The sequence below is a fragment of the Teleopsis dalmanni genome, chromosome 1 (assembly GCF_002237135.1).
Source record: "Teleopsis dalmanni isolate 2A chromosome 1, ASM223713v2, whole genome shotgun sequence".
NCBI lineage: Eukaryota > Metazoa > Arthropoda > Insecta > Diptera > Diopsidae > Teleopsis > Teleopsis dalmanni.
The window spans coordinates 117,025,180-117,034,263 of record NC_051846.1 but is presented as its reverse complement, the minus strand read 5'-3'; the positions used below and the strand labels follow the sequence as shown (position 1 = coordinate 117,034,263).

The 9,084-nt window shown below is 32.5% G+C and overlaps 2 protein-coding genes across 2 annotated transcripts; both read left to right on the top strand.

Annotated features, from left to right (window-relative positions):
* The first annotated feature begins 737 nt into the window (after window positions 1-737).
* On the top strand, window positions 738-3,019 carry LOC119667823 (GTP-binding nuclear protein Ran). Its single transcript, XM_038077162.1, has 3 exons — window positions 738-931; window positions 2,180-2,641; window positions 2,711-3,019. The coding sequence occupies exons 2-3, from the start codon at window positions 2,210-2,212 to the stop codon at window positions 2,924-2,926; spliced, it is 648 nt and encodes a 215-aa protein (XP_037933090.1). The 5' UTR covers window positions 738-931; window positions 2,180-2,209; the 3' UTR covers window positions 2,927-3,019.
* Window positions 3,020-7,089: 4,070 nt separating this feature from the next.
* Window positions 7,090-8,350, top strand: LOC119665679. Its single transcript, XM_038074908.1, has 2 exons — window positions 7,090-7,950; window positions 8,039-8,350. Exons 1-2 carry the CDS (start codon window positions 7,090-7,092, stop codon window positions 8,348-8,350), a joined length of 1,173 nt encoding a protein of 390 aa, XP_037930836.1.
* Window positions 8,351-9,084: the final 734 nt, after the last annotated feature.

The following is a 9,084-nucleotide window of genomic DNA, read 5'->3' as shown; positions in this document are numbered from 1 at the left end:
TGGAGTCTATTCTTCCATTGAGCAAACTAAAGAGACAACAAAATTTTGTTACATTTTGATTTTGCTTTTCCCAACTATGAATATTAAATTTTCTCTTAAAATTTTTTGTCAAATTTTATTCACCATAAATTTAGAGTTTTTAAAAAAACAGGAAATTGTGTGCAAGGTTATTTATAATTTTCTATTAATATTTTTTCATAAGTTTTAAAAATGAAAAAAGATCAAAAAGCAAGTTTATATTCGAATATCAACATAGAATTTTCATACGATAGGAAGAAAATATATATGAAATTTTTAATATAATGAATGCTATTTTGTTTATTTAATTATTGTCAGTCAATGAATTTGAGTGTAAATAAAAATTTCTTTTCTGAAGGCTGTCAAAAATACAATCAGGACGTATTGATTTTACATTTAGCACGACAAGTTCACTAGAACTTGAGGAGTAGGACATTACCAGCAAGTGTGGACTGTGGTGAGAAATTAATTTTTCAGTTGCGTATATGCAAAATTTATTTTATAGTTGAGGAATCAACCCCCAGGTTAAATATGTCGTACAAACAATATTTTTCTTGTTCGTTACTTTTGTAAATTTTTAATCAAATTGCATTTTGTTAATATTAATCATTTTGATATACCTTCACCCTGTTTCGTGACTATAATGAACATTATTTTTAAAAATTACATCTAACTTAACTCATAAGTGCTACCACTACAACAAAATCAAATTTTTTCCAAACGGCAATTCCCGACTACTTTTTCAGAATTCTGCTTGAGTAGTAGCGGCATTTGTGCAACGCTTTGGATCCGATAGTTTACAGTGCTTGAGAATATTTTCAGATTCTGGTGGATATTTGTTTTTGTGTAAAAAATTTTTGCAGTTACCGTAACAACAGTGCGTGCAATTTAATCTTAATCACTCGATAAAAAGGTGAGCTTAAAACTATTGATTTTAATGTTTTAATAATGAGAGTTTTGGAACATGTATTAAAGACGCGTGTTTTTTGTGAAATTTTTTTCGCTTATACTTTAATTGGAATTTGATAAGGTTTTTACTTCATAATTTTTAAACAAGATTGCAATTTTTGTTTTATTTAATCTATAGTCAGGATTTTAAATTTTAATGCAATTTGCTTAAAAACAGACTTTGAGGTTAAATTCTTTAAATTCATTTTTTTCTTGTACTATTGTTTCATCGCTGTTCGTAGTTAATCTGCTAATACGTGTATGTAGTAGTTTTATGCCGGCCAAACGTTATATGTGCAAAATGTGTTTGCAGAATTTTTTACATATAGAGTTTATATATTGTATTGACATTTAAATAAACGAATATTGGCTTTATGGGAGGTATAGATACAAAATTTGGCGCGAAATACATAATGACGCTGAACCTAGCATGATGTGCGTTCTACAGTTGATAGTAAATCACTAGTATATGAATTTAATTAATTTCATCATCTATTATTTTTGGAATTTCACTTATTCCTATTGGAGAGATATCGTGACTCAGAAATCTGTATAAAAAATATTTATTTTCATATCAAAATCAAAGTACGCACGGACGGAACTTATATAGTTAGCTTGTTAAAAATGAAACTATTATCCCACCATATTACAATATTTTACACAGCAATGCCGACAAAATTCTAAAATCTATCATGTAACTTTTCATAAAGTTGTTTTATGCACATTATAACAAAATTATCGATCTATTGCTTTTCAAAAGTGTTGACAAAACAGGAAGTACATCTGCCTGTCAACTTTTCGCCTTGTTCAGTCCTCAGAGAGCATCGTAAGAACAACATTTTAATCGTCTGGTTTGCTCTCCTAAATTCCAAACAAACATCTGTGTAGGTACAAACCGGCACAAAAAAATGTCCTAAATAAAAATGTCGGTCGATTTTGCACTATTCGAGTATTTCTTTGCTTTTTTTCATTGCATGTGATATGGAAACTTGTCTTCTGTCCAGTATTCAAATAAAGTGTGTTCAAATTTATTAACCTTTCATTTTGATAAATAGAGTATGTTTCAGTATTTTTAATTTGTTATGTATTTTGAATATACATTTTTTATCCGAACAGCACTATGTATGTATTCATTTTAATAAATTTCTGTAAAAAATGTAATTAAATAAACAAGATAATTGTAAATTCTAAATGTATGTTATTTTATATTTAGTTAAGAAAAAGTCATTGGAATTTAGGCACTATGGCACAAGAAGCTAATATTCCCACCTTCAAATGTGTTTTGGTAGGAGATGGTGGTACCGGCAAGACAACTTTTGTAAAGCGCCATGTTACAGGCGAATTTGAGAAAAAATATGTTGCAACGTTAGGTGTGGAGGTTCATCCATTGATTTTTCACACAAATCGCGGTGCATTACGTTTCAACGTTTGGGATACAGCCGGTCAGGAAAAATTTGGGGGATTACGAGACGGTTACTATATTCAAGGTCAGTGCGCAATCATCATGTTCGATGTAACCTCACGCGTCACATACAAAAACGTTCCAAATTGGCATAGAGACTTAGTACGCGTCTGTGAAAATATACCAATCGTGCTATGTGGTAATAAAGCTGATATTAAAGATCGTAAAGTTAAATCGAAAAGTATTGTGTTCCATCGAAAAAAAAATTTGCAGGTAAAAATTTTTTGCATTTGTAAAATTAAATTTTAAAGCTAATTATTATTTTTTTATCGCTTTTTATAGTACTATGACATCTCTGCTAAATCAAATTATAATTTCGAAAAACCATTTTTATGGTTAGCACGTAAATTGGTCGGTGATCCTAATTTAGAGCTCGTTGCAATGCCAGCTTTGGTACCGCCTGAAATTAAAATGGATAAAGACTGGCAGTTACAAATCGAGCGGGATTTGCAGGAAGCACAAGAGACTGCATTACCCGAAGAAGATGAAGATTTGTAAAAAAAAACCGTTATCCGTTAAGTCGATCCCCTGCTAGGAAAATACTATGCAGGATACATAGATGTTAATAAAAAACAAACATTTTAAAAATAATTTTCTGTTTTGTTTAATTAATTTTCATAATCTTACCCGAATTTTATATTTCACAATTAAAAATGAAACTTAATAAAATTTTTATAAATGCTTATATTTGTCATTCAATGCTTCAAATTGTGAAGTTGAATGTAACATTTTCTTTACGCTGTGGTGAACTTTGTCGAAGGACAGCAGTTAATCATTAAATACAATAAGTTTGAGAACTTATAAATAGAAAAATATAAAAATTTAGCTTCTTTAAATACACCTGCATTATTTAACAGTTTGCTTGGAGTTTTTAAATTGTCTTTACAAAAAGGCGAAAAAATTATTTGAACTTCAGTAGAGTATCTGAATAATGAGAGATATATCTGCGGTTTCGTTTTTTTCAAATTAATTGTTATGTCGAAAATTGTCGCTTTATTTTTTATTAAAACGTAGACCAAAAAGTATAATTAATTTTACTATTAAAATATTTAAATTATTTCAAAGAAAAAAAAAATCATGTAGGTTTGCTCTTATTGGAAGTATCAAAATTCTGTATAGTTTTAGTAGGCAAAAAACGCATGCTGGCATATATTCGCTATGCGAAACATTAGCATCACTATTATTTTGAATCACATGGAAATGTGAGTTTTTTTTCCCAATTCTGCTATTCTGAATCATATGAGAATGGGAGTTTTGTTCCCAAATTCTTTATTCTGAATCATACGGGAATGGGAGTTTTTTTCCTAATTTTGCACAAAATCTTTCCCAAGCAAATTGTTTATAAAGAGTTTAATTTAATATGTTAGTAACTTATAATGATAATATTAGGTCCTTTCTTTTGTAGGCATATCACAAAAGAACATCGGCTTATTTTTAAAATAACATGAAACAACAATACTGCTGGCTTATTTAGCCGTCTGAAAATCCGTCTATTGTGAAATACTTTTGGAAGTATCTACGAAATGTCCAGTTAATTGTCAACGAATGATTTCATTAATTATTCGTATTTCGTATCATTTTTTGTAACTGTTAAAAGGCATACAAGTTTATATTTTATTCACAATCATGCAAAAAAAAAAAAAACATTCTTACCAATAATTGCAAAGAATTATTATTCATTTTCGAAATTTTAACTTTAAAATTTATTACGTGTTTTGAATATATAAGCGCAACAAAATTTTCATTTCGTCCAGAATTGCCATCGGAAGTAGTGCTTATTTTGTTTGTTCTTTTGTGACAAGCATACAAAAGAAAAGGCCTAATAAAGTATTTACTATTATTGATTAGGTTCCTATGGTATAAAGGAAACGTTTATTAATTGAAGATAAAGTTAAAATATTAATGAATGTAAAACAGGCAAAGGTTTTTTTAAAATCTTTTAATGCACAATTTAAAAGATGGAATTTTAAAAAGTTAGGATATGTTGTAAAAAAGCAAACAAAGTTTTCAATGAGATATATTTTAAAATAGATATTTTAAAATAGAAAACAAATTTCCAGTGATTTATGATGCATAGCGAAAAACATGTTCCAATAAGTGAATGTGCCTTCGTGGAAAATATGGTTGATTATTTAATGTTACTAAAGGTTGACTACAAAACAAAAAGAGGTACGGGCTTCGTGTTCAATTGGTAAAACCATTCAAAGAAACTTTGTTGTCAAAAAATAAGAAAAATCCGAGGATGTCTTATTTAATGCAGATGGAACAAGTGTATATTGAAAAATGTTACCTAAACAAACTTTTGTGTATTCAGGGGAAAATAGTGTACCTCGTCGAACGTAAGAACTAAATGTGTTCACTTGTGTCAACGCAACAGGAAAGGAAAAAGAATTAGAATCTGTTGCCATTGGTTTTCTTCGAAACGCAAGATCTCTACAATAGAAAAATTTAAATGTACAACGTGCAAATTCTAGGACAGTATGGATTACTACAGTAAATTTTACAAATTGATTTAACGATTATTTTGTTTATCACTTTTGTTACACTATTTTATTAGAAAAATTCTGCACAAATCATCTGTTTAATATATGGTGAAAAACTCTTGGATATGCAAAACCTCTAGAAACAGGATCTGCTTATACTAGACAATGTTCCTTGCAATCTCCAGCCAATGAAAAAATCTCATGATGGAGATATACATGTGAAATCCATGCCACCAAACATTACTACTTTGATTCATTCAATGGAACAAAATTCCTTCAATGCATTACACAAAAATAGTCTACACTTCTTACACATGCATGAGAATCTTTAAAAGTAATAATTTTAATAATAATAATTTTTTATGACGCGTTATGCATTATGTCCTCACTTGAAGTAGATTGTCTAAACAGACATTAACTTATGAAATAACAATTTAAGACCAAATTGACATCACTAATTAGATGAGCACAACGGAAGCAAGAAGAATTAAGTTCTGTAACTCTAACAAGAATACTACCCATAAACTGCTAGTTGCAATTTAAAAAAAAATTGTGGGTTTCTATACTACTGATGTACTGGGATGAATTAATTTTGATTAAAATAAAAAGCTGACAACGTAGTGATCATTGTAAATCTGGTAACCGTTAACACAAAGATGCAGTGTCCACATTCAAAAGTTTACATTGAATGGGCAGTTCAAAGCAATAGGTATTTTCAGTGGCTCGTAAGTATGGCAAAGAAAACAGCAAGTTGCTGGCCTATACTGGCCGAAATGTACGCAAAACAACAATACTATTTTCTCCACCTCGGCCAGTATAGGTATACTGGCCACACACATCGGCCAATAAAAAAAATTGTTACCAACCCAATAAGTGAACTATTTTGAACCAATTGATATGAATGACAGTTGATAGGAATGATAATTCAGAGGAAAAACTGATAAAGTAAAAAAAATAACAAATTGATTGTAAACGAATATATATAACAAAATAAATTGTGAATAAAATAATATTTCGGTGTTTACATAATCGATTACATGTTTTCACAGTTTTGTATCCGTTACAATAACATTCGTTTATGTATGACGCCAGAAAAAAAAGCGGACAAAGTGTGTGCGGTGAGTAAATTAAAGATGGGTCGCAGAAATAATAAATTACCATGTGAGACTTCAGTTTCGTCAAGATGTCAAGAGGAGACAACAATGCAAGATGTGTTAAAAGCCATACATGCTCTATAACAAACAGTGAATACAGTTCGAGCTGAAACAGTTTTGAATCGAGAAGACATTAGTAATTTGCGTGGACAACTTGCTAATGATAAGTCGGTGACACACGAAAATAAAGATGAAAAAGGTAAGATAGATGAATATGAAGACGAAAGGTGTACTGCTGAAGTCGTATGTTCGGGAAGCGAAGGCATTCAACTTTATGATTTGCCAAAATTCAACGGTAACGCCGAACAGTGGCCACTTTTTCGTGTTAGTTTTGAGAACACCACCAAAACGCTTAAGTATACCAACAAACATAATTTAATGTGCCTACAGAAATGCCTAATTGATGAAGCCAAGGATGTCGTTCAGTCACTATATAAACATCTAATATGCCTGCTGTTATGGAAGAACTCGAATTTCCTTTTGGTCGACTAGACTTGCTAATACGGAGAGAGTGGAGAGGAACGTTGATAGTTTAATTGCCTTATCCTCTCTTGTGCGAAATGTTGTAGCCTTTTTGTCATCAGCCAAGTGTGAGCAACACTTGAACAACTAGTATACAAATTGCCGCCTAGTAAATAATTAGAGTGGGCGCGTCACGCTGTAACTCTGAAGGAATATCCCACAATAAAACAATTTAGTGTTGTAACTGAAATTACAATGCAAGCTAATCAAAATTATACGCGCAGAGTTATGTATGTACAAAACTATGAGATGGAACAAGAAAATCAGCTGGGAGTTAAGTGTTTTGAGTGTGCAGGCCCGTATCTGATCGTTACATGTGAAGCGTTTTTGAGTAAACATGTTCAGCAACGTTGGGTAAAAGTAAAGCAGCTTCGTTTGTGTTTTTCATGTTTGTGGAAAGGACTCAATGTCATACAGTGCCGAATGAAAAGATCCTGCGGTGGAGCAGCTTCGTTTGTATATTTCATGTTTACGGAAAGGACACAATATCATACAGTGCCGAATGAAAAGATTCTGCGGTGTAAGCGGTTGCCGTAGAAACCATAATAAATTACTACATGAGTTCCAACAAGTGCCGCCCGCGCCTGTATCAGTTCAACAGGTTTTGAGTTATGCCAAGACATGTGGCGGTTTTCTCTTTAAATTGGTTCCGACAAAAATTATGGGTCTAAACGGACAACTGAAGATTTTTGCACTTGTGAATGAAGGGTCGTCAATCACTATACTAGATGCCAAAATTGCGAGTCAATTAGGCCTTAAAGGCAAGAAACAACACTTAACGATGCAGTGGTATGATGAAGAGAAGGTGACTCAAAATTCAACAGTTGTAAATGTCAACATAAAGGGTGAAGCAGGCGAACAATATCAGGTTAAAAACGTTTACGTAATTGCCAATCTGAGTCTGCCAACACAATCATTTGAAAAATCAGATTATGAGCACCTTAATTGTTTGCCGATTGAAGACTATGACGATGTTCGCCCTTTAATGTTGCTGTGCCTAAATTGTGCCAACGTAAATGCATCTTCTACATCAGTAACCGCCGGTGCATCGGATCCAGTGGCTATTCGAACTAAACTTGGATGGGTTCCGTATGGTCAAACCGGTTCAAGTATTACCGTCCATTCGCTAATGTTATTTGCCCGAGCAGAATCATCATTTAAATGTCTGGATCGTACTGTTTCCGAATATTTTAAGTGTAAAAATTTTGGAATTGAAAATCCAACACTATGTCTGGAGTCAGCCGATGATTTGAGAGCACGTAAAATCTTGTCTGATACAACACGCCGTATCAATAATCGTTATGAGATTGGCCTTTTATGGAGAAAAAATTCACCAATATTGCCTGATAGCTACGCCATGACGGTGAAACGTTTGCAAGGAATTGAAGCTAAAATGAGAAACAGTGTCAAATTCGCAGAACTATATAAGACCGAAATTAACAAATACATAGCCAAAGGTTACGCCAGGAAACTCACAAGATGAAATTGAAAATATCACAAAGCCGTTGTGGTATCCGCCGCATTTTTCTGTGCAGAATCCGCATAAGCCCGACAAATTTGGAACTGTTTTCGATGCCGCCGCCACAGTTGATAAACAATCTCTCAACTCAGCATTGTTGAAGGGCCCAGAAAAGGCTAAACCATTAATAGAAAAACTTTTTCAACTACATCAGGGTCGTATTGCCGTTGCTGCAGACATAAAAGAGATGTTTTCTCAGGTTAAAATACGACCAGCCGACCAGAATGCCCAAAGATTTTTATGAAGTTGCGAAATGGCACCGATCGAACAATATGTCATGACGTCTGTGTTGTGTCAGCCTAAATGGTTTTATTGTAGTATTAACTGCCCTGCATGACATGGTGGCATGCTCGCCGGTTTTGGAGTAGGGTTTTTGGCGACTAAATACTACTGCTGACAACTAACAACAAAAATCGTGTCATGACTTACTTCTACCTAAACCTATCATACCACTATTAACTCTTAACTCTTAAGTAATACACTTTTATATAACCTAAATTCTACACTATATCTACAATCCAAATTTCCTCTTTTCTCTTCTTTCTCTATTCAAAACCACATTTCGATTACTTCTCATATAACCTACTAGATTAGTTGAACCTACTGTCTCGTGTTGAACTTAAAGAAATACTCATCATACAGAATAGGCATTGCTCCCTTTTGAAATGATGAGTGCAGCTGCCGTAGTACTGAGAGTAATCTCTTCGCTTTTACGAAGTCAGCATGTTTTACTGAATCCCATACCAAGGTTTCGCATCATTAATATCATATCTTTCTTCTTCACTATCTCTGTATCTCTTTTACTAGTCTTGCCAGACTAACCCTCAGCACACCTTTAGAGCTATTGACTGGTATTTAATTCATAATGCAGCTATCTCTACTAGCCCAATAAAATAAGTCTCACATCTCAAGAAATATAATAGCCAACTAAATGAATTATAACCAATTATTTTATAATTTCTAATAATTGTTTTTACA

What these genes read in the sequence shown, in the direction of transcription:
- LOC119667823 (XM_038077162.1), top strand. Translation starts at nt 2,210, where the DNA reads ATGGCACAAGAAGCTAATATTCCCACCTTCAAATGTGTTTTGGTAGGA. An exon ending in ATCGAAAAAAAAATTTGCAG is followed by an intron (nt 2,642 to 2,710) that starts GTAAAAATTTTT and finishes CGCTTTTTATAG; the next exon opens with TACTATGACATCTCTGCTAA.
- LOC119665679 (XM_038074908.1), top strand. Translation starts at nt 7,090, where the DNA reads ATGAAAAGATTCTGCGGTGTAAGCGGTTGCCGTAGAAACCATAATAAA. An exon ending in CTGATAGCTACGCCATGACG is followed by an intron (nt 7,951 to 8,038) that starts GTGAAACGTTTG and finishes ACAAATACATAG; the next exon opens with CCAAAGGTTACGCCAGGAAA.